General features: G+C 34.6%; 2 protein-coding genes across 7 annotated transcripts in view; one reads left to right on the forward strand and one right to left on the reverse strand.

Annotated features, from left to right (window-relative positions):
- LOC123807994 (lymphocyte antigen 75) overlaps window positions 1–17,875 on the forward strand; it is a 149,655-nt gene extending 131,780 nt beyond the window's left edge. The window contains exons 36-39 of the mRNA XM_045822289.1: window positions 4,321–4,437; window positions 5,062–5,235; window positions 7,287–7,313; window positions 14,901–17,875. Of these exons, the coding sequence (XP_045678245.1) occupies window positions 4,321–4,437; window positions 5,062–5,235; window positions 7,287–7,313; window positions 14,901–15,091 (509 nt within the window). The 3' untranslated portion in view covers window positions 15,092–17,875. The remainder of the gene's footprint in view (window positions 1–4,320; window positions 4,438–5,061; window positions 5,236–7,286; window positions 7,314–14,900) is intronic.
- Window positions 17,876–18,430: 555 nt separating this feature from the next.
- The window catches only part of MARCHF7 (membrane associated ring-CH-type finger 7), a 53,109-nt gene continuing 46,412 nt past the window's right edge, over window positions 18,431–25,127 (reverse strand). For 5 of the 6 annotated variants that reach the window (XM_045822812.1, XM_045822419.1, XM_045822640.1 and 2 more), the window contains 3 exons: window positions 23,602–23,715; window positions 22,046–22,094; window positions 18,431–19,738 (listed from right to left, as the gene is read on the reverse strand). In XM_045822812.1, the coding sequence (XP_045678768.1) occupies window positions 19,680–19,738; window positions 22,046–22,094; window positions 23,602–23,715 (222 nt within the window). In that variant the 3' untranslated portion in view covers window positions 18,431–19,679. The remainder of the gene's footprint in view (window positions 19,739–22,045; window positions 22,095–23,601; window positions 23,716–25,127) is intronic. The other variant, XR_006783767.1, reaches the window with a different exon arrangement.

The following is a 25,127-nucleotide window of genomic DNA, read 5'->3' on the forward strand; positions in this document are numbered from 1 at the left end:
TTGGATTTTTCCCTTTATCATATGTAATGTCCTTCTTTGTCTCTTACTGTAGCTTTGGTTTTAATGTCTATTTTGTTGGATGTGAGTATTGCTACCCAGCTTTCTTTTCCTTTCCATTTGCATTAAATATCTCTTTCCATCCCTTTTTGTCTCTGTGTATCTTTTGATCTGAGGTGGGTCTTTTGGAGGCAGCATATGTATGTTGTTTTTTTTTTCTTATTCATTCAGCTACTCTATGTCTTTTGATTGGAGCATTTAAGCCATTTGCATTTAAGGTGCTTATTGATATATATGTATGTATTGCCATTTTCTTCTGGGTTATTTTTTCTTTTTAAAGCAAGCCCTTTAACATTTATTGCAATACAGCTTTGGTGGTAACAAACTCTTTTAGCTTTTTCCTGTCTGGGAAGCTTTCCATTTTCCTTCCATTTTAAATGATAGCCTTGCTGAATAAAATAGCCTTGGTTGTAGCTCCTTGCTTTTCATCACCTTGAATATTTCATGACAATCCCTTCTGGCCCAAAATGTTTCTGTTGAGAAATCAACTGACAGTTTATGTGAGATTGCTTGCAAGTAACTGCTTTTCTCGTGTAACTTTTCAGATTTTCTCCTTGTCTTTAAGCTTTGCCATTTTAATTATGATGTGTCTTGTGTGCTTCTTTGGATCCATCTTGTTTGGAACTCTTCTGTGCTTCCTATACTTATGTGTCTTTTTCCTTTAGCTGATTAGGGAAGTTTTTAGTCATTACTTCTTCCATTAGGTTCTTGATCCCTTGCTCACTCTCTTCTCATTCTAGTATCCCCATGATGTTGATGTTGTTAACAGTTTATGTTGTCCCAAAGGTCCTTCAAATTCTACTTATTGTTTTGAAATACACCCCCCCTTTTTTTTTTTGCTGCTCTGCTTGGCTGTTTTATTCTACCTTGTCTTCCAGATCACTTATTTGATACTCTGCTTCATGCAAGCTATTATTTATTCTTTCCAGTGTATTATTTCAAATATTACATTCTTTATTTCTGACTGCTCCTTTTTAATTTTTTTGTCATTTTTTCATGATTTGATCATCCTTGTAATCATTACTCTAAACTATATATCTGCTAAATTGATTGCCTCCATTTCATTTACCTTGTCTTCAGGAGAATTCCCTTGTTCTTTTATTTGGAGCCTGTTTCTTTGTCTTCCCATTTTGGCTGCCTCTTTATATTTGTTTCTGTGTATTAGGTAGATCTGCAAAGACACTGGTGCAGTCCTGTGTTACATGTTGTCTGTGACTAGCCCTGAGAAACCTGTTTGGAGCTATCAGTGATCCAGATTGTGGTTCCCTCTGCAGGGCCTGTCTGTGTGTACAAAGAACAAAGTCGTGCAGCAAGGCTGGCTTTTACCAGCACTGGGTTGTGGGTAAGAGTCAGCCAAAGTCTCGAAGCTCCCAATGATCTGCCTCTGCCTGCCGGCTTTCTGTTTGACTTTATCACTAAAAGGCCCTCTAGCTGTATGCCTCAGCAGCCAGGCTTAAGCTCCACGAGAGGGATTTCTGTGGGTAGTGCTATTGCTTTCTCCTAGGCTGATGCCAAATGGAGGGGAGTACTCTGCCCTGAGACAGATGGCTTCTGCAGTATGGGGAATGACTGAGTACAGAGACCTTGGCAGCTGACCCTTCATCTCTCTCCCAGAGTCACCAACCCATGACTCCTAACATGGCTCTAGTCTGTTCTGCCTTCCCTCTGCTGGAGCCCAGGTTAAGTGGTTGCAAACAAAAATTTGTTCACTGGCCTCTTAAGAAGCTCTTTGTGTCTGTAGCCTTGTCTCCCTGGTAGACAAAAATCCTGCTGCTTTTTGTAGTTGGATATTATTTGGGTTCCTTTCCTGGTTCTGCTGCTCTAGGCTGGGGAGCCCAGCTTGGGGTTTAGACCTGACAATTCTCAGGGGAACCTCCCACCCAGCTGCTGAAATATCCCCCTGGAACTTCCACTGTTGCTTCTGGGAGCCCAGCCAGTCTTCTCATGCCTCCATATTTCCTACCAGTCTCATGGTGATGTGGTTCCTTCTGTAAGTCTTTGGTTATAAAGCTACTCTCCAGCTACTCTTCAGTTAGTTATTCAAAATGATTTACCTATACTTTAGTTGTAATTCCAATTTTGTTCTGGTGGGTAGTCAGTGAAACTTCCACCAAAATTTTATTTATTTACCTTTAGAGAGGTAGAGGGAGGGAGCAAGAGAGGTAAAGAAACAATTGATGTTTCTAGAGAAAAACACTGATTGGTTGCATCTTGTGTGCACCCCATCTGGGGACCAAATCAGCCACCCAGGCATGTGTCCTGACCGGGAACCAAAATGGTAACCGAAATGGTAACCTGTTTTGTGGAGTGTTAACCAAACTGGTCAAGGCTGTATGTACATTTTAAAGGGCTTTTGATATATGTTTCCACATCGTCTCCAAAAAGGTTGTACTATGTACTAATTTTTACTCTACCCATTTATGAGTTCCTATTTTCCTACACCCAAGGTGGACACTTTTGAATCTGAACATGTGCTTATTCTTTAATTTTCATTTCTTTACTGGTGAGATTGCATTTTTCACATATTTTTGTTATATTTTATTTTGTGAGGGTGAATTGCCTTTTTCAGTTTGAGAACAATTTTTTTTTTTAATTAAGATGTTTGCCTTTTAATTTTAATAGAGCTTTTGGCTTTTTTTTAACAATATGGTATGCTTTTGGGGGACATTTTTGGCTCTATAGTTTTTTTTCCTCTGTAATTACATTTCTTCATTAAGCCTCTTTTGAAAGATGTGAAAACAACCTAATACAGATGTTCTTATCACATTAGGACATAACAGGAACCCTTTCTCTTCCCCACTTGTTAACTTATTACAAAAAGTATTATTTTAGAGTGATGTAAGTACTAGCCTACTGTTTAAGCCTCCTATAATTCTCAGTGTGGTCTCTTATATCAGCAGTATTCACATCATCTGGGACTTGTTAGGAATGTAAATTCTCAGGCCCCATCTCACTCCCACAAAATCAGAAACTCTGGTGTTGGGCCCAGCACTCTGTAATAACATGCTCTCCGGGTGATTCTGATGCAGACTACAGTTCGCAGAACCACCTTAGTGTAACTGTACTGAGATTTTCAGGAGCCCTTGCCATCGGGATGATTTTGGAATAATGTAATAGTAGAAAAGGCTTTTCCCTCATTCCTTCATGTACTTGAATTCATTGTAGTACACAGAGCCTCCAAACCAACTTTAAAATGTGTAGGATAAACAACTTATCCTTGGAAAATAGAAAAGTTGTTACTTCTATAATTACTGAGACTGGAAAATCATTATCTTAGGGACATTGTTATATATTCTTCATGTAGCTACATACAGCTGAAAGGATGTTGTTACTTCTATCTTCACCAGGGGTTAGATGTACTCTTCCAAACAGATTTCTGGTTTCTACAAGTTTTGATGACATAGTTGTTTTAGTTTGCAAAAACATGTAATATCACTACAGAAACTAACTCCACTAGTTTCTCATAGGTATTAACCAATGAAGACTGTGGAATTACTTTTTAATTTGCGAGAGAAACTTTGGGTTAAGGGACAAGGTTAAATATCTCCTGGAAAAGTGGAGTTACTGCTGATATTTATAGGGTGCTATGTAACGTATAGATTTTAAGGATAAAAAAGTTAATATATGCAAGACAAGAATATACATGGCTGCTGCTCTTTACCCTTGAACCCAGTGAGTCCCAGGAAAATTCAATTAATTACCCAGTGAGAATGAGGACCTCCTTTGTCATTAACCAGGACTTAGTTCTAAGGATGACCAGAAAATATGGGAATAGGCTTTGGGCAGCAGGGGTATGAATGCTAGTTAAGTGAGGCAGGTCAGACACACTGCTTGTTAGTTGAACTTGACCAGGTCTTGGGACTGTTTTGGGAAGTGGCCCTAATACTTTCTAGCTCTCCTGGGTGTGGGTTGATAAGAGCTACTCCTCTCTACCCTTGTGAAATAGGGCCATGATTGTTAAGGAAAGTGAGTAGTGGAAAAAAGTAGAGATGCATAGTGTGTTTTACTGCTCAGCCTCCCCGTGATGTTTTCCTGAAAATGAGATTATGAACTCTAGGTGAATCAAACAGAGTATAAAATGATTCTATCCAATTTATATCACATTACTTTTCTCATGATTACATTCTTTTCAGACATGCATATTTTCAAGCTAAACTTAAAAATGTAATTGTGTAACATGTATTTTAATAATATATACTTTTACATTTCACATGGTTTTTATTGGCTCTGGGGAGACTTTTTTCCTTCCTAAAATAATTTCAGGAGCAGATATGATCAGCATACACAATGAAGAAGAAAATGCTTTCATACTGGATACACTGAAAAAGCAATGGAAAGGCCCAGATGATATCCTACTAGGCATGTTTTATGATACAGATGGTAAGTGATATTTGTCTTGAGATACCACTTTTTTCCTTAATATTAATAAAACTGATTACTTTCTTTTAGATTTGCCGATTCCCTAGCTCAAGGTTGGCTTCCTCTGGTCTCCAAGTACTGCAGTTTCAGTATGCACCCCTGTCTTGGTACCACAGCTTTTCCCTGAGCAGCTCAATGTGTTTCACATGTGACAGTTCAAACTGATTCTCTCGTCTGGATAAAAATACAGTTCTGGGTTCAGTATTGTTGTAATATGGCAGGATTATAAAAGTCAGTGTGTCAATGATTAATAGGATACAGATATATAAAGGTTATATAATCATGTAAATGTATTTGTTATTATAGAAAATATATAATTACTTTCAAAATGAAGTGAAGGTTATTGTTAATAATTTAACTATTTTCTTGGCTATTTCCATAAAATGATATATTTTTCTTTACAAACATGAGATCTTCAGAACCTTCTTGAACCAATACCTTTAATTTACCTATACACAGGATATATTCCTCTTCTAATTTAAATCCTACAACCAAACGCTTGACCTAGACATACCTTAGTAACTTCACACCTTTAATCCTAGACCTTTTGGCTTTTATACTGATACGAATATTCTTAACTAACAGATGCGAGTTTCAAGTGGTTTGATAATTCAAATATGACATTTCATAAGTGGACAGACCAAGATGATGAGGAGGATCTAGTTGACACCTGTGCCTTTTTGCACACCACGACTGGTGAATGGAAAAAAGGAAATTGTGAAGTTACTTCTGTGCAAGGAACCCTTTGTAAAGCAGCCAGTAAGTATAATTAAAGGCATTTTTCCAATTGAAGAGCAGGGGGAAAGTAGGGCTGGTTTTGAAATAATTTTCTTTGAGATAAGTATGCCTCAAGAGAGGGAATAAGACCAGAATATATATTGGGTTGGCTACAAAGTCCATTTTTTTTTCTATAAAATAAGACACATTTTTCATTTTTGCCAGTCACTTTATTGATTTGGATATTTTGAGTATGTTGGCTATCTCCAGCATAGTATAAGGTTGATTTTAATTAATTAGTCTCGATTAGATTGCTATCAAGTTCAACTGGTTTACCCGACCGTGGAGCATCATCCAGAGAGAAACGTCCAGCATAAAACTTCACAAACCACTTTTGACCTGTTTGGTCAGTCATATCACCTTCTCCATACACTGCACAAATTTTTTCTGTGTGTGTGTGTGTGTGTGTGTGTGTGTTTCAGTTGTGTTTTTACCTTTCTTGAAGCAGTAAAGCATTATGTGCTAAAAATGTTGCGCATTTTCTTCCATCTTCAATATTAAAATGGCTGCACAAAAATTCACCAATTTTGATTTTTTTTAAAAATTCACGCTGACATGACAGCTGTCACAATACAATCTAACACAATTGTTTCAAATGGAATTAAAGACTACTAAACACTACTAGAGCCATCTTACCAAGAAAAAAAAAGAAAGGAACTTTTTGGCCAACCCAGTATTAGGATGGTTTGTTCTCACATCTCTTAGAATTCAAATATTAATTCTCTTACATTTCAAAGGTACAGCCAGATTAGGTGAACCACACATACTTGATTGTATTGCTTATTCTTAGAGCTTTCAAGGTCAATTTTTTTTTCTGTTGTCCAGAGGAAAGTATTCAGTTCATAGCCTTTTTACATGTGATTTGATTGAAGAGTAGAAGTGGTGAATAATCATGTCTGATTCCAGAATTCTAATGATTCCAGGATTCTAATGTTAGTTTACAAATAATTTGATTTTGTGCAAGAACTGATTTCTTTTGGCAAAGAAAAATTACTTTGTAGTTTATAATTTATTCTGAATTAAAAGTTTTTCTTTTGATCCATCATAATACTTCCCAGTGAATGACATAATTCTGAACCATAGCATTTTGATGTTATTACTAAAACATTACATGAAGTCTGTTGTAAGTTCTAGAAAGAACTGTTCTGTCATTTAAGGAACTTAAAATTTCAAAATACAATTTTGGAGTGCTTGAAACATAACACAGCCATTTCCTCACTCTGCATTTAGTATTCCCTTCCACTTTAACTGTAAATCAAAAACTGTACACTTTCTCTGGTTTATTTCTTTTCTTTAAATCTGAAAGTACTATATTTTGCCATGTATAATGCACACCTCTTGCCCAAATTTTTGAGGAAGAAATTAGGATGTTCATTATACATGGGTATAATGATTACATACAATGGATATAATACTCCCGTGTATCACACACACAAAAATGTGCGTGCGCATTATACACGGCAAAATATAGTAGATATTTTTTACTTGCTTCAGTGGAGTTCTTGACTACAGTTTTATAATGATTATATAAAATATGTCATAGTTTTAGGATAGTAGCCTCTAACTTCCATTATTTATTGGACTTTTAAAATATAGGGTCCTTTACTGTGCCTCAGGGCACCATTACATAAGCCAAATTTTTAATTAAACTTTGAAACATCAGAGAACATGAGTAAATGCACGCTAATGCAGTAAGGTCACAGCTGTGGTACTAATGAGGTGCACGAATGTGTGCTTTAATTTACTGTGTTTTGTACAGACTCTCCAACCATAATCCTCTTCTTTCCCTTACTCATTGTCTGAGTTTCCTTATTCTTTTTCCACCAACCAAGCTAATGCATCTTATCAGACCCCTACATCTTTTTTAAGAAACTAACTTTGAAACAGGTAACACATGCAATACCAAACAACAGAATTATGGATCCTACTGAGCTATTAAAAGGGTTCATTTTTAGCTGCTTTGAAAGTGCTTAAAGGCAAACTTAGAATAAAGCATACTTAAATTTTAATTTTGGACTTCTTTTGTATTTTAGTTCCATATGAAAAGAAATATTTATCAGGTAAGTATTACTCTTTTGTTAAAATTTTTCCATAAGTACAAATGTACTAACAATCTACATGTTAAAATACTACTAAGGATACCCTTTAAAAATTATTTCATATAATGTAAAGTAGAACAAGTTTTATACCAATGTATGAAGGTCTTTTAGCTTAATAAAAGACTTGACATTTTAAATATGATTAACTCCAAATTAGGTATGAAATGAACATTTTTTCAAAACACCAAATTTTATTTTCTCGTTTAACTCCATTATCTGTGCTCGTGGGAAATGACTACATCTTTTGTTCAAAAAATTTTCAACTCAGTTATAGTTACAACTCATAGAGCATTTGTCTTAAGGGCTTACTAAATGCATTTTTTTGAAAGCTACCAGTAATATTGGGTTGGCCACAGAGTTCGTTTAGTTTTTTCTGTAAAATAAAGGATAAGGTTTTCATTTTCACCAGTAACTTTATTGATTTGGATATTTTGAGTATGTCGGCTATCTTCTGCTATTGGCTTCTGGTGGGTAGAAGCTGGGAGTGCTGTTAAACATCTTCCAATGCATAAGACAGTGCACAACAAAGAATTCTTTGTTCAATATGTAAATATACCAAGAAACTTTGCAATCCACTTATGACACATCTGATCAGTCACAGCCTTCTCCATACACTGCACAAATCTTTTTTTTTTTTTGCATTTGTTGTGTTTTTACCTTTCTTGAAATAAAGCATTATATGCCGAGAATGTTGTACATTTTCTTCTATCTTCATTGTTAACATGGCTGCACTAAAATTCTATGTTGGTTTCTTAAAGAACGTACTGATATGCCAGCTGCTTACTGTGACATGTACGTATGTACATGTACATACTGTGACACTACAATCTAACAAAATTGTTTCAAAAGAAGTTAAAGACAACTAAGCACTACTAGAGCCATTGTATGGAACTGTTTTGCCAACCAAATATATGTATTTACATAGTTCAAAAGAAAAACTATACGAGGCACTGAAACTAAACACTGAAAAATCTGTCTCCCATTTTGTCCCCATTCTGTATTTACTAGGCACCATTTCCATTTCTTCAACTGCCTAGTGCTTCTTTTGCCAATAAGCAAATTGGTATGACTTACTTTGCATCTTTTATTCACAAATATATTTTAGATATCTCTCCATACCATTACCAATATATTGGTCTTTTTCTTTTCTTTTTTATAACTACACCCTCTTCCATTGTATGGATATAGTTATTTAACCAGCTTGACTATTGAGTCGTTTCAAATTTTTGTTATTATAAACAATGAATCCAAGTCCTTGTTTATAATAACAATGAATCAGTCACCTTGCATAAATGCGTATTTTCTGAATTACCTGAAATGTTATTGCTAAATTAACAGTGAGGTGTAACTTCTATCAATATCATAGCATTTTGCATTTCTAGAAGCAATGTATGAATGTCTTATGAAACTTTTGGATTTTTGCCAATTGGATGGTGTTTTTTAATCTCCACATTTTGAGGTATAAACAGGGTAAAATGCAAACCTGAAATGTACAGCCTGATGACTGCTTGTATATACATCTAACTACTGCTCAAATGAAGATACAATCTCCATCACACAAATTTCCCTCATGCCCCTTCCTATAAATGCCCACCCTACCCCCATCCACCCTACTGGTAACCAGTACGCTTTCTATCACCATATATTACAGTTGCTTTTCTTGAATTTTACATAAACTTAACTCTAGTGGTTTCTTTTAATCAGGAACTTTATTTATCTATGTTATGCATATCTATTGTACTTTTTTCTACTATTGTGTAGTATATCTATAAATATGCAAGACTTTATCCACTCTATTTTTTTTTAAAGATCTTACTTATTTTTAGAAAGGTAAAGGGAGAAAGAGGGAAATATCAATGTGTGAGAGATACATTCATCAGCAGTCTCTCCCAAACTGCCAGCGGGGCACCTGGCCCACAACCTAAGCATGTGCCCTGACTGGGAATCAAACCAGTGACCTTTTGGTTCCCAGGCTGGCAGCTAGTCCACTGAGCTACACCAGCCAGGGCCATTCTATTACTTGAAGGGTATCAGGGTCATTTGCAGTTTAGCACTAATATGATAGAGCTGTGTATGAAATTTCTCGTTTCTTTGTACCTATATTCTTATTTTCCTCGAGTGGGAGAAACAAGATGGGAGACAGACTTTAGTGTTTGTCTTGTATGGCTTTACTTTTGAACCATGTGAATACATTACCTGTAGCTTTCAAAAATGCATTTAGTAAGCGCTTAAGACAGATGCTTCATGAACTGTAATTATAACTGAGGACAAATTTTTTAAAAGAAAAGATTGCCGTCATTTCTCACAAAAAATAATGGAGTTCAATGAGGAGATACAATTTGGTGTTTAAAAAAGTTCCAGAGTGGAACTGCAGAGTCATAGGGTAGAAAACATTGAATAATTTTTCAAAGTGGTTGTACCATGTTAACATTCCTACTGCTAGTGTATTCAAGTTCCATTTGCTCATCCATCCCAGGATAGTACTGTCAACCTATTTAATTTTTGCCACTTAGATGTGTAATTATTGTGTATTTTTCTCCTAGCCCTGATTAATAATGATATTGAGCACCTTTACATGTTTATCATTCACTTGGATATCTTTTTATGAAATGTCTGTTAAAGTCTTTTGCCCTTATTTTTTGTTAGGTTTGCTTCCTTTTTTTTAATTTAAACTTTTTTTTTTTTAAGAGGGAGGGAGGAATAAGGGAGAGAAACTTGATGTGAGAAATACCTATCAATTGCCTCTCATACACGTCCCTACCGGGAAGCAAATCTGCAACCCAGGGATGTGCTCTAACCAGGAATCGAACTGGCAACCTTTTGCTTTGCAAAAGAACTATTTCCAACTGAACCACATTGGTGCACACTGGTCTGGGTTACTTTGTTTATCGGTAGTTTATTCTTAAAAGTTTAGATACAAGTTTTTTTTCAGGTATGTGTATCTTGACTATTTTCTGTTTATAGCTTGCCCTGATAGAACCACTATGATGAAAGAGTTTTTAAAAGTTCATGCATATTTAATTCACTCTTCTACAGGAGCAATATATAACATCTAAAAAAATCAGGCAGAGCACAACCTCACACCCATTAAGGTGGCTATCTAAAAAACAGAAAACAACAAGTTTTGACAATATGAAGTAGAGGAGGCGTGGCTTGGGATGGGAGTAAAAGGCAGAAAACTGAACTTGAACAACAATTAAAATAATTTTTTAAAAGGTTAAAAAAAAGAAAAAGGCCCTGGCTGGCGTAGCTCAATGGATTGAGCGCGGGCTGGGAACCAAAGTGTCCCAGGTTCGATTCCCAGCCAGGGTACATTCCTGGGTTGCAGGCCATGACCCCCAGCAACCGCACATTGATGTTTCTCTCTCTATCTCCCTCCCTTCCCTCTCTAAAAAATAAATAAATAAAATATTAAAAAAAAATTGACACAGCTTTAAAAAAAAAGAAAGAAAGAAAGTAGAGCCCTGGCTGGCGTAGCTCAGTGGATTGAGCATGGGCTGTGAACCAAAGCATCGCAGGTTCGATTCACAGTCAGGGTACATGCCTGGGTTGCAGGCCATGACCCCCAGCAACCACACATTGATGTCTCTCTCTCTTTCTCCCTCCATTCCCTCTCTAAAAATAAATAAATACATAAATAAAATCTTTAAAAAAAAAGTAGAAACCTTGTGCATTATTGGTAGAAATGTAAAATGGTGCAGCCACTGTGGAAAATATGGTAGCTCCTCAAAAAATTAAAAGTAGATTATCATATGATCCAGCAATTCCACTTCTAGGTATATGCCCAAAGAAGTGAAAGGAGGGATCCAAGAGATCGTTGTACACCCATGTTTATAGCAGCATTATTTACAATAGCCAAAAGGTGGAACCAACCCAAGTGTCCATCAACAGACAAATGGATAGGAAAATGTGGTATATATTATCACTATGGAACATTATTCAGCCTTAAAAAGGCAAATCTGACACCTTATACACACACGAACCTGAAGGACACTAAGCTAAATAAGCCAGTCACAAAAGAACACCGTATGATTCCAAGTATATGGTACCTGAAGTAGTCCACCTCATACAAGGTAGAATGGTGGTCGCTAGGGCCAGGGCCTTGGGGCAGTGGGGGGAATAGGGAGTTACTGTTTAATACAAGTTTCAGGTTTGTGAGAGTTCTATGGATGAATGGTGGTACCATAGCACAACCATGTGAATGTACTTAGTGCTACTGACCTGTATACTTAACTGGTTATTTAAGACAGTCAAGTTACCATAATTAAAAGATTAAAATCAATAAAAGCAGTAGAAGCATGTCACTTCAAAGCTTTGAAGCAAGCATTGTAATAGCAGTAACAGAACTTAAAGGTGAGGAACAGAAGTTCTTTGAGGAACAGAAGTTAAAGGTGAGGAATAATGGGGCAGGAGCAGTTTTGATTGCATATCTTATAGAACCATGAATTTTAAGCTATATAAATGTGTATGTAAGGGAAAAAAGGTATATGAAAATTGAAATAAGAAAATATCAGGTACGTCTGTGATGGGCCCCCAAAACCACTTCAGGAATAAAACATCTGGCAACATTTGGTCTTCAGACTCCAGTGAGCTTTGAATTTATTAAAAAATATATCCCCCAAATAAGAGTAGCTACTATGTGTGAGGCTTTCTTCTATTAGACACTGAAGACAGAGCAGTGAAACAGCCTCTGCTCTCAATCTTCCATCTTAGTAGAAAGGTTAAATACATGTAAATATATATGGTATGTCAAATGGTGGTGTGTACTGTAAGAAAAGATGAGTGAAGAAAGGGAGGTGTCTTTTTTTTTTTTTAAATAGGGTTGCCAGGGAAGGCCATAGTTGAACAGGATGTTGAAAAGCCTGTCATAAAGGGATTATGTTTATGACTTTGTGAAGTAAGAATGGTTGCAGTGAGCTGAAGCAACCAGAATAGAAGTGGAGTAGCACTCCAGACAAACAGGAAGTTCCCTTTCACTCAAGTGTAAGACTTTGGGAAGAATGCTGTCCACAAGTGGCTGTACTTAATGTAGTAAGCAGGCAGGAAAGGGGAAGTTAGCCCAAGCTAGATTCAGCAATGACCTACAGGAGATGATACATGAGTCAGATCTTGAAGGTCAAGTAGATATTAAGCAGGAAAGAAAGGAAAGGTTATCAGAGGGATGGATCAGCATAAACCAAGGTGAATCGTTTGAATTTTTGTCCTGCCACTTTCTAAAAGGACTTGGGCAAGTCATTTAAACTGTTTATTTCTTCATATGTAAAAAGGGGAGAGTTGTACGTACATAGTAGGCACTCAAATCAGACTATAATTATCGTAGTCCAATAACACAATCTTTTTTAAAGATTTTACTTTTAGGGAGAGACAAAAGGAGAGGGAGGGAAACATCAGTGTGGCTGCCTCTCATTCGTCCCCCTATTGGGGACCTAGCCCACAATCCAGGCATGTGCCCTGACTGGGAATCAAACCAGTGACCCTTTGGGTTGCCGGCTGACACTCAATCCACTGACCCACACCAGCCAGTCCAACACTGTATTTTTTTAAAGTGAATTATGTTAAGTTGGGGCCTTAGACAATCAGTGTTACAACTAGTGTATGATGGTGACAAGAGGAATGATCAAACTGGAAAGAGGACATAACATGTAGTATTGATTATTAGCAAATGTGAAATCTAGGGTCATTCCTATATTAGATGATTCAACAGTGGCTATTGGTATCATTTAAGAGAATTTGTGGTAAAATGGATTTGGGAATAAGTGGGAAGCAGCACCAACTATACACATACTTAACTAGAAGTACTTATGTAAAAGATTCAAGTGACTTAGATCAACCAAGCAGAATTCTGAGTCCACAAAGATAATTAGACAAGAAGTCTGAAAAATAAAAGGGAAAGGATACAGCATGTCAAGGCTGAGTGGCTGTTAGTCCAGCTGCAGTAGATACAAGAATCAATGTACATGTGTTTCTGCATTTAGTAATACAAAGGTCATTTGTGACCTTTGATTAGAGATGGATTGTGTTTGAGTGGAGTGTATGTCTGTTTTAATACAAATATGTTTGTTATGGGTTTCCTAAATTTCCTTTTATCAGGCTAAGCAAGACTTATCTTCCTAGCTAAACACTGTTTTTAATTAGTATTTAGTCAGTAAAATGAGCAATGAATTTTTCCTGTAGTTAGTAGGTAACTGGTTTTCTAATGAAGAACTATCCTTTACTCCAAATAGACAGTTGCTCCTTACATAGTTTTAACACACTACTCATTAGTTGCCTCAAGATTGGCATTCCTGCACATCACAGAATGAAGCTAGGCAACCAAAGGTCCTGGAGGCAGCTTGGCCAAGGGTCACTTGCTGAACGTGAAAAAAACAAAGAGCATGTATACTGACTGTGCCCCACCAACGTGTCGGGAAGCTGTTCAGTTCTTAGGATACTATTTTAATTTACCACTTAAGGTGTGTGATTATGTGTTATGCCACTGTCCCAACTGCCATGCTCTCTCAGACTAAAATGTATTTTTTCTTTAATAAGCTATTGCCATGTAATCACTATTTAAAGTAGATAATACTGATTATGAATATATTATAGATTCATCAATAGACAAAATTACTGATATAAAATATGTTCACACTGGTAAAGTCGAAGTACTATACTACAAATGGACTGTGTTAAGTTTAATAAAAACTAAGGAAAAAATCCCATTTGCAGTTTATAGAATTAACATTTTTTCACTTACATTTAGAATTTTTCACTTACATATAGAATAAACATTTTTTCACTTAACACTTTTTCATGTCTCTAATAATAACACACCCACACACCTTAATAAACTGTGACCACTACAAAACCTATTTTAGGACTGAAAAGAAGAGAATTCAGCTATGGCCATTTCCTCACTTCTCCCAACTTTTTAAAAGAAGCCTGTCAGTATTTAAAAAATAATGTATCAGTAACTTTCCTTCACCTTAACAGATAACTTTTGGCCAGATTTTTCTTGCTGAGCTTTACATTTTCCAAGTCTCACCTTAACAAGCACTAGCTGAAAAGAGCATTATGAGAAATATTCAAGTAATCTCAATGCAAAAATACATCTGTAAAGAAAACACATTTCTGAGTTTTCCCATAACACTTCTACTACTAAATTCAAATACCTTCCTCAAACCACCTGTCCTCCTTTGAATGCTTTAACAATAGTACTTTTGCTTATTAAACTAAATTCTTACAGAAAGATTGCAAGGGTTTTGAATAGCCCCAAACTGAAAGGCTGTACATAATTACTTCAGGAATACAAAAATAAAATTACCAAAATTCCAATGACAAGAGATTTTTAGGATCTAAGAGTGGAGAACTGCAAAATGTACTTGAAAATTTTTATGGCAATTGTTCAAGCTAAATGCTGACAGTAGTAAGTGTATACTTTTTTTCACACCAATGTGGGAAATTCTCAAAATAGGCAAATATTTACTTGAAGAAACTATCAGTGTCCCCCATAACATACAATACTAACAACTTATGTAACCTGATTCCCATATTTTGTCTTTTCCTTTTCAGATAACCACATTTTAATATCAGCGTTGGTGATTGCTAGCACAGTAATTCTGACAGTTTTGGGAGCAACTGTGTGGTTCCTGTACAAAAGAAATTTGAATTCTGGTTTCACCACAGTTTTTTCAACTGCACCCCAATCACCTTATAATGATGACTGTGTTTTGGTAGTGGCAGAAGAAAATGAGTGTGTTTAATCTGAATGAAATTTTGCATATCCCAGATGAAGACATCAAACACACTGACAGTGATTCATGTTCAAGATTTTCATATAAAACTTGACAATGAGTTTTTATTGTATATATCCTTATTTCAGTAACATTCCTCATCTGATTTGGAAATGATCTCAGATGTTAGTGGTTTTAACCACCTTCCCAAATGTTACTTTTCACTTGAATGAAAGCTTAAAGCCCACACAGAAAACAAAAACAAAAACAAAAACACCCCACTCTACTTGTCTTACCTCCTCTATCTCCCCTATCCTCTCATTTAGTTGAACCTTACGGTTGGGGGAAAGAAATTCTACCTACCGCTACAGTTTTACTAATCACTAGGCTTGCCCTTTTATTAATAAACATGACATGGGAAATAAACCTTTTAAATAGATAGTATATATTTAGATATATGAGTGCAAGCTTGTTACTCTGGCATGTAATTCCTCTAATGCTTTTCATCTTTATGATTAAGATTTAGAAAGTTTTAGAGATTTTTAACACCCTAAATTCCACATAAATTATTTTACAATTTCATTACTTTCAGAACACCATTTTGAATAACAAACAGTATGTAGCACTGATCAAAAATGGTTAGAATTTTAGTAAAATTTTATGCCCTTTGAAAGAAGAACAATTACAGTCATACCAGGAAAGTAGTGGGAGGCTGGTAGTAAAAATAACACTTGTATCCTAAAACCTCTAAGGATTTTTCTACTATCACCACACCTGTTACTCTGTAAAGCTGTCTCATACTCCCCCAGCACTGATGAACCATATCATTCAATGACATAAAAACTAAGCAAAAAATGCACAAAAACAATATATACTACTATAGTGATGATGCTTCAGGTTTCAGCACACTTAATGTACAATTTAAGAGAAGGCTGAAAATAATCTTTCAGGGGTAAAAAATAAAAATGGGGAAAAGCTGAAAACAAAAGTTACTTTTCTAAGTATTCTTTACAACTAAAAAAACTATTAGCAATTATGCTCTATTTAGAAACTCGAAGCCCAATTAAGTATCCTGTCTCCCTAATCAACAGCATTAACTTACAGAGAATACTTTTCTTACATGATCTCTGTTTGACCAAAGGCAACAAAGTCACAGTTTCCCTTGGCCTCACCACAAATCAAAAACACCCCTGATCACAATTAATAGCACTATTGTTAATGAGATATGAGTAACTATAGCAATGACAGATGGACTATACAGGGTGGCTATATGGTATTAAAAAAATGTAACAGCAGCTCCATTATACAATTATGCTCTGTAAGTGCTTTAAGTTTCTAAGATTTTTCATAATGATTTAGAAGAAGTCTACTTTGTTATTAGTAAGCTACTAAGTGGTACTAATAGTAGTGAACATTAGAATTCCTTCTTAGTCTCCTATTCAAATTCTTACCTCTTTCTCAAAACTTTCTTACTGTCACAAATCTCTACTGTCTAATATGGTAGCCAGTAGCCATATGTGGCTATTTAAATTAAAATTAAATATAACTTAAAAGTTCAGTTCCTCAACTGTGCTAGCCGAATTTCAAGTGCTCAAATCACATAAGCAGTTAATAGCTACCATACTGAACAATGCAAATTACATATTTCCATTTTTGCTGGTCATTGCTGCTGTCTACTCACTGCCCTTCTATTCAGCTCCCATATAACTAATTTTCTTCTGTTTGATAACTTCTGCCTAATGGCTGCTCTTGCAAAGTGGCTGTTTTAAAGTGATTTATCCCCCATGTTCGATTTCATTTTTTAAACAAGTTCTCAGAGGACCCTGGTAATGAAATGCTAAATCTTAATTTTCTTTGTATGTTGGGTTGGCCAAAAGGTTTTTCTTCCTATAGGATGGCCTAGTAGTGCAAGTTGTCTTTAACTTCATTTGAAACAATTTTGTTAGATTGTATTGTGACAACTGTCATATCAGCATTAAAAAACACATCAAATAATTTTTGTATAGCCATTTTAACACGGAAGATGGAAGAAGGCAACATTCAAAGCATATTATGCTTTATCTCAAGAAAGGTAAAAACATAACTGAATCGCAAAAAAAAAAAAAAATTGTGCAGTGTATGGTGAAAGTCCTCTGACTGACTTAATGTATCAAAAGTGGTTTGCAAAGTTTGTGCTGGAGATTTCTCACTGAACAATGCTCCACCATCAGGTAGACCAGTTGAAGTTGATAGAGATCAAATTAAAATATTGAGAATATTTAACATACCACGGCGGAGGATAGTTGACATACTCAGAATATCCAAATCAGTAGTTACTGGTGAAAATGAAAAGTGTGTCTTTTATTTTATAGAAAAAACTAAACAGACTTTTTGGCCAACCCAGTATCAGGACACTTGTAAATAGGGCCTTGTATGAATTTGGTGGTCAACAGATAACAAATTACACATGCTTGCTTGCCTATATTCAGAATGTATAAATTGCATTTTTCAACATCTTTCTTCTAGCTAATAATGACAATATAAATTATGTTTGGCATTTATCTAAAGAACTATTATTTTTCCTAGGATTTTGCAGTCTTCATAGTGAGTAATGTATGGTCCTCTATTTTTGTTCAGAGTTTAAAAGTGATAACCAAAGTAAAGACCTTTTTTCTTATTCCAATTCCTTTAATTAACATTTACAGGATTCAGAAACTAATACACTATTAAATATGTAGTACTAAGAAACTATAAGAATACTACTATTAAGCTCAAGTCACTGTCTCTGTCACTTAATATTTAATATTAAAAATATAAACATGTTATGTGGACCAATGGAAAGATTTTTACCATTAATTTAAAAAATATTTTATTCATTTATTTTTAGAGGAGAAAGGAAGGAGAAATACAGGGAGAGAAACATCATTGTGTAGCTGCTTCACATGTGCCCCCTTCTGGGGACTTGATCAGCAACCCAGGCATAAGCCCTGACTGGGAGTCGAACCAGTGACCCTTTGGTTCGTAGGCTGGCACAAAATCCACTGAGCCATGCCAGTTAGGGCTAATTAATTTCTTTAAATAAAAGATTTTGTTGGTTAAATCAGAAGACACTTAATTTTCATACTGAGTTCTATTAAAAGTATAACTGTTTCAAATTCAAAGCATCCCCAAGGACCCACAGAATAGATAGTGAAACTGACATCCTTAAATTCTGTATTTTTGCTTTAAATAAGGCAATGAATGCAAAGCTAACAGGTAAAAGTTGAGCAAATGTTTTAGAAATATATTTTTATATGAAGTGGAATGTGAAATTTTAGTAAAATTCTTGCATGTAAGATTTGATGTCTACTTTGAGCACTAGTTTAAAAGGAAACATTTCAAACTATAAAGTAAATCAATCAGTATGCACTTTATTTCAAGCCAAGATTTTACATTAAGACCAACAAACTAATTGTGGGCAAACTGTTGATTTACATTTGAGAAATTACATGGTTTCTATTTAGGTTCTGAAAAAGAAGTTTGTTGCCATGACATAAGACTTAACCTAAAATCACCTGAAGGTGTTTTTTAAGTGTATCTTAAGGGTGTTGACAAAGAAAATATACTGTTCTGGAACTATACACAACTCATGACCACAGTATAGATCTACTGATGTTGAGCAGGTAAAGTTCATCTGTTCTCCAAAGGTAGTGAAAAATAGTAATTTACCAAATAAATGCTCAGATTAGCAAGGAACAGTTAAAAACGACCAGGATTCAAACAGGTTATTTATATCATATTTATCTACAAAAAAGTGACAACTCTAAAAAAACACATTGAAAACCAGTGTTTTAAACTCTGAATGTGGGATTTAAAAATATTCAATAACTTGAGATTGCAATATTTTTCCCTTTACCAAATAGCATCTGACTGGCAATTCTGGTATAATTTATAGCTGTAATATTCCAAAAAGAAATGTCCACATTCTATGGCCTATCAAATATAATCTGCCCTTTCCAAATCATTATAAAACTTTATCCATAATTTATACATTTTATATTTATATACTTTTAAAAAATTAAATTTTATGGCTAAGTGAATTTAGAATTTAAATTAAATTTGGACACCTAATATAATCGTCTTCACAACTTACTCCCCATTCTTTATTTTTTTAAACACTGGAAGCAAATGATTATGAAAATGATGCTGCAACTTAAGGCATTTTAAAAGGAAAAATAATTAGGTGCCATCTGGCATTTTATTTTGAAAGTATATTTCTGTCTTACTTTTTTCACTAGCAAAAGACTAAAACACGAATCATTTTCATAAATATGACTCTAATAATCAGAACACAAAAACATTGTAGGCATTGCTAAGATATTTAAAATAATGTAATACTTTCCTACTCACCTAAAAGAAAAATACTTTTGATTACCAGTTTATAAACATCAGTCACTGGCCATGTTAAAAGGTCCAGCAAATAGAATTTTAATTCAGCAACACTTGAGAATGAATATATATACACATACATGATTACATGTGTATATATATTCATTTTATATATGTATTCAATAGGCATTCCCCCACAAAATTGATTCATCCTTAATTGCCAGTTTTAATAAACACTTGTTAACAGATCATCCATTTGTCTTATATGAAGTTAGGCAATATCAAATGTTCTGTTATGGTCTCCATCTTCTTCAGAATCATCCTCTGAAGCTGTTGAAAGAAAACAGGATGATCAAGAATGATTTTAAGGGGGGTGAGAGCAGAAGTATAAATATGAAGCCAGAATAGCAATGACTTGTAAAATAAAATCCCAATTTAGTATACTGTTTGGTCAAAATGGCAAATTATGACAAGGTTAGGGTGGTCTGACTGTGGTTAATGCCCATCCACAATACCCCCACCCCCAATCTTTTTGTGTTAGTTTTTATAAAAATGAAAATGTTTACAAATATGATTCAAGAACATTCTAAAAAGTTTCTGAGATCAGTTTTTGTTCACAGTAGCCAATTACACTACAGAAAAAGTGGACTTAAGGCAAGTGCTCTCACGCACCCGAGTACACTCTTGCTTATTACCTCTGCATGTTTTGATGCATCCGGTGAGAATGAAAGAAAATGTACACAAATAATACGTTATGGGTATTCTTGCAAATTACATCAAAGCTATGTCTGTATAATGCCAAGAAAAAGCTCTATTTAGTCAAAATAGCTTTATAGAGACACAGCCTAAGTTAAAATAACTGGATTCAGTAAAAACCTTGTTGAAATTACTCCTATGACATCATATTGTCAGAAACATCACTTTTGCAATATTTTTTATCTCAATTTATTTTAGAGTCATTAGTGGCTCAAGAGTTTAATATGAAACATCTTGAAATGTCTTGAAATAACATTAAGTATTCTGTAAACTGCTCTGCATGTTGGGGAAAATAGAAGTTCACTAAAATAAACATTCAGCTAGCATTTCCCCCTATTATCAAGGGCAGAAAGGTTAAATGTATACTCTTTTTGTATACACTTAAGAGCACTCAGCAAATGAAATCAACAAGAAAATTACGCTACATGTACAGATGCAACTTACTTTCCATATTTCAGCCTATTTATCTTGCAAAAAACTTAAAACTCATTTTTAATAAATGATATCAAGCATACACTTAGCTCATGAATGAGTAAATCCTAGGATTAAGTTTTATACTATATCATGGAGCAGTATCAAACTAAAAAATAAAATAGCTTTTCAGAGAACTTTTCATGTTTTCTATTTGATTCACTCCACAGAAGAAAATTACAGTCAGAACCCATGTTTACAGTATATTAATACTCTGGTACTTGGGAGTTAACTTGTAGCACCCACAACATCTTTCATTCTCAGCTGAGCTGGAGTGTATTTCACCTCCATCTTTTCCCTCTCATACAAATGACTTCCTATCTTATATGCCATATGACTTTACATACTTTTCTAAACATGCATTATCTGGTTATACTTCTACTGCTTTCAAAACTTAAAAATACAGAATGACCAAATCCATGTCTTTGAGTAATCAAGGAATGAAAAGTTCTTATGACGAGACTAAGTCCTTCTCACAACTTCAAAAAATGCTTAACATTCTCTAAAGATGAAAATGTTATGCACACTACAGACATTTTCAAGTACTTTGATGATGATATAGAAGGTAATCAATTGGAGAATACATTATTTTAAAACACTTCAAAGAGTATACTGGAATTTGATCATGGGGAGCCACTTGCTTTGGTTGAAAAAGTACTACTAAACAGGGTAATCTTGGAATGTTGGAACTGTTCCAGAGCCACCAATATCTCCTGGTATGAAGCACCATGGAAGTTGTAGGACTTTAAGAGGGTATGTTGCACAGATGCCTATAAAGACTTGGGCATTAAATGCTTTCATACAGGAGCCCGGGCAGAAGTCCTAATGCTGGAATGTGATCTTAAAAGATGAGCTGCTGGTGGAACTGGCTACCTATTAAAGGTCCATGAGAACCTGAACAAGGAACAAACTAAAACAGTCCCAACAACCACCAGCCTACCACTATGGCTTCTGTTATAGGCTTAAAATTAGGGCTCTTTTACCCTTATTTTCCTAGAGCTATACGTAAACCCAGGAAAACCTTTTATGAACTAACAAAACTGAGTAACCAGTAAAAAATTTCATGTGCACACACACAAATCTAACAGATTAGTAAATGCAGTCTGATTACTTCTCAAATATGTCTTCTAAGTGTGAAAATTAAGGTGATCAAAACCAAAAGTTTACTCAAAATAGAATATACTGATGATTAAAATTAAGATTCTTCTGTACCTTAAAATTAATACTATTTAAAAAAATGTTTTTAATAAACTAATGTCAGTTGCCCAGCCAATCTTTCCCAAATCAATTTCTATTACTAAGCTTATAAATAAAGCTCTAATTTGCGAGAGTGTATACTTAGGTTTTGCTCTGTGGGTTTAATTTGCAAAAGTATATTCAACAAGTCTGGGGAGGAGAAATTCCACCTACTTTCGAGATCTTCCATATGTGCCTGAAGAGTTCTTGCAAGGTTAATAAACTAGAAACAATGCAGAAAAAAATACAGTAGTTGAAATGTTGCAAATGGATCGAAAGAGAGAATAAGTACAGGAGTTTCCTTTCTATTAAAATGTCAAACACCATTTTAAGCCTTTAAATAGGGGTCTTTCTCCCCCGACCCACATCAAAAATTACAATGCTTAAGTATATTGTTTTCAATTTTTTTTAATTAGCCATGTAGATATCATGTATTTATCATGTAGAAATTTAGTGCAAATGCAGTACTTTTATCAAATAACATTCCTCTTGCATAAATGTAACACATAACAATTATAAAGAAAAATAAGAGCTTTACAATTTGGACTCAAATGAATTCTATTTTAGTGGTTAATTTTAAAAAACTGAAATAAGAATCAATCTTTTCCCATCTAAATTTGATAGCTTTAGAAGTATTACATTTAGTTCTATCTGTTTTTAAATCATAAAAATGACTTGCACTTTAATATTAATTTGACTACAGCTTTTACAAAGACATGATGAATTCAACAGACCTGACATGCTTTATGGTTTATTCATTCTTAACACAGAAGTCAGTTTATGGCATTAACTAAATTTAAGTACTATGATTTCTAAAGTACTCAGGAGACGAGATCTTTGCTCAAATTCTGAGTAGTCTTAAGACAATTCACTCTCTCATCCCTCAATGACAATAATTTGTCAACTGGCTCACAGGTATAATAATGTCCACATGATGGTTTCAGAAAAATGTTGTTATTATGTACTGAATATTTGTTAATTTTTTAAAATACCATAAACTGCTAAATTTTCATCACTAAAATGAACATTTATATAAAAAGCTTAAATATGCTTATGACCACATTTAAAAACACAAAGTGTTCAGACTATTACAGTAATGAGATGTAGGTGGCCCTAGCCCTGCTACACAAAATGGGTAAGGCAGCAGCATAGAAATTTCCTCTGGTACACTAAGGCAAACCATTTACTAATTCTTAACTCATTCATTTACTAATACCTAACAAAAAACAGCTGGCTTAAATGTTAAGGTAATAGTGTACAGATCAAACACCAAATAGTCCATATCTTAAATTTATATTATGGACACACTTAAAATCAGTACACTGATATGCTTTTACATGACAGTAACAAATAAACTGCAATGAATTTCCCATACTATCTTGGTTTTTGGAGTTCAATTTCAGGTTATAATATTGACTTGCCACTTGCCACACCCCACCCAATTAAAAAGAGGGTGTTTTTCCCTTTGTGTTCCCAATTCTCCGATTCTCACCAATATATATTACAATAACCTTTAAGAGCTAGAAAATTACTTCTTTCTCTAAAATAGTTTTGTGAGAAAATTGGGCTGTTTTGATATAGAAGACAGCAATTTCTAGTAAACGTATAATATCTTTATCTAGCTCACCAAAGTAACTACAATGTTGACATACAAAACAAACTGCTTTCTAAAGCAAATACTTGGTGCATCAATCATATCCTCCCTTCTCCCCCACTCCCATATTACTCACTCTGACTCGTGTGCTTGGTTCATTTGTATTTCCCATCATATCTGAAAAGCTTTGTTCCCAAAAGTGCAGTAACACAACAAGGTAGAGACCAGAGCTGATAAACTCGTACTCGGCCTTCAATTGGGAAGCAGAGAAGAAAAAAAGAATATGGAGAATGAAAAATTAGTAAACTTGAGATTGATAGCATACTGATAAACTAGAGGAAATGTATTCATGTCTAGATCCTAGTTAAGAGATATGGTGCCACCTGTTAAAACAAGAAATGAAGGGCCACCCTTCATAATTTCCTAAATTTTTACTAATGCCAGTGACGAGTCAAAATAGGTGTGTGACTATCCTCTTTAGTCTCTTATAGTCTCCCTTTATGTCCTGATTTATATAAAACCACTGGTGGTAGAATGAATGCCCTGGTTCTATATAAAGCTCATAAAAGATTTCATTGCACAAATGGCTATAAATGTTTACTTTAAAATGACCATTTTACCTACAGCTAAATCAATACACTGCATAATGAAAAGCTATTCAGACAGACCAAGTGTTTTTTATGTAATATAGTTAATTTAAAAGCAACACTAATTACAAAAAGAAACTAAAAAGAAATACAGTAACTGTTCCTCAAACAGTTCTTTGATTCCAAACTGCTCTACTGTTTTGAAGCTAAGACTACAAATCATATAGTGTTTTTAATGTCTAAACTGTCCTATAAGTTTTATATAGCAAACTACCTTTAAGTTGTACCATTTTTTGATATTTAACTTATATGAAGTTAAAAACTGTACATTCTTAGTACCAACTTCAGCAAGTTATCAGCTAGAGTATTTAAAATTTTAAATTGATTTATTAAAAGTTTCTTTAAATGTGTCACTTTCTTTATTAATTTAAAAGGAAATTATACACTGATAAGATTTTAAAAAGTCAATGGTTATCATCTTGACAAAGATGAAGCTACTGGATAATGAAATACTAAACTGTATTAAACTAACCACTTAAAATGGAGGTAGTTATCAGGCCACCAGAATCTATGATATTTTCTCTCGCGCGCGCATGCGCGCGCGTGCGAGAAGTCAAAGCCAGGAAGCGGAAACTGTCAATAATAACATTTTAGTTGAATTGAAAACGCCCAGAGAAGGAAAAATGGCAGAAGAAAATTATCCTTTGAGACCTACTCTCATTTTGAGAAAAATTAAAAAAAAAAGAAAGCTTCTTTGCATTATTCTATCTTTCCATATTCTTTGCCCCATTCTTTAAAGTACTAATGTTCAGTTGTTGAGATACTCCTTGGAGATTAAAAAGAAGTCACTGCTTAACATGGCCTTCTTTTGGACAACTGACTCATTAGAGAGTAACACAATAATTAGTATTAGAGTAGCATCTGTAGTACATCAACTGCCTAATATTTCACTCACTAGATCAGGGATTTTTAACCTGGATCTTAGCAACTAGCTTCAAGAGATCTGGGAATCCCTTAAATCATTTACAGATTTTGTCTATGTATACTTTGTAAGAAGTGTTCGTGGTTTTAATCA

This window comes from Phyllostomus hastatus, unplaced genomic scaffold, assembly GCF_019186645.2.
Source record: "Phyllostomus hastatus isolate PE091 unplaced genomic scaffold, TTU_PhHast_1.1 phas_contig_1, whole genome shotgun sequence".
NCBI lineage: Eukaryota > Metazoa > Chordata > Mammalia > Chiroptera > Phyllostomidae > Phyllostomus > Phyllostomus hastatus.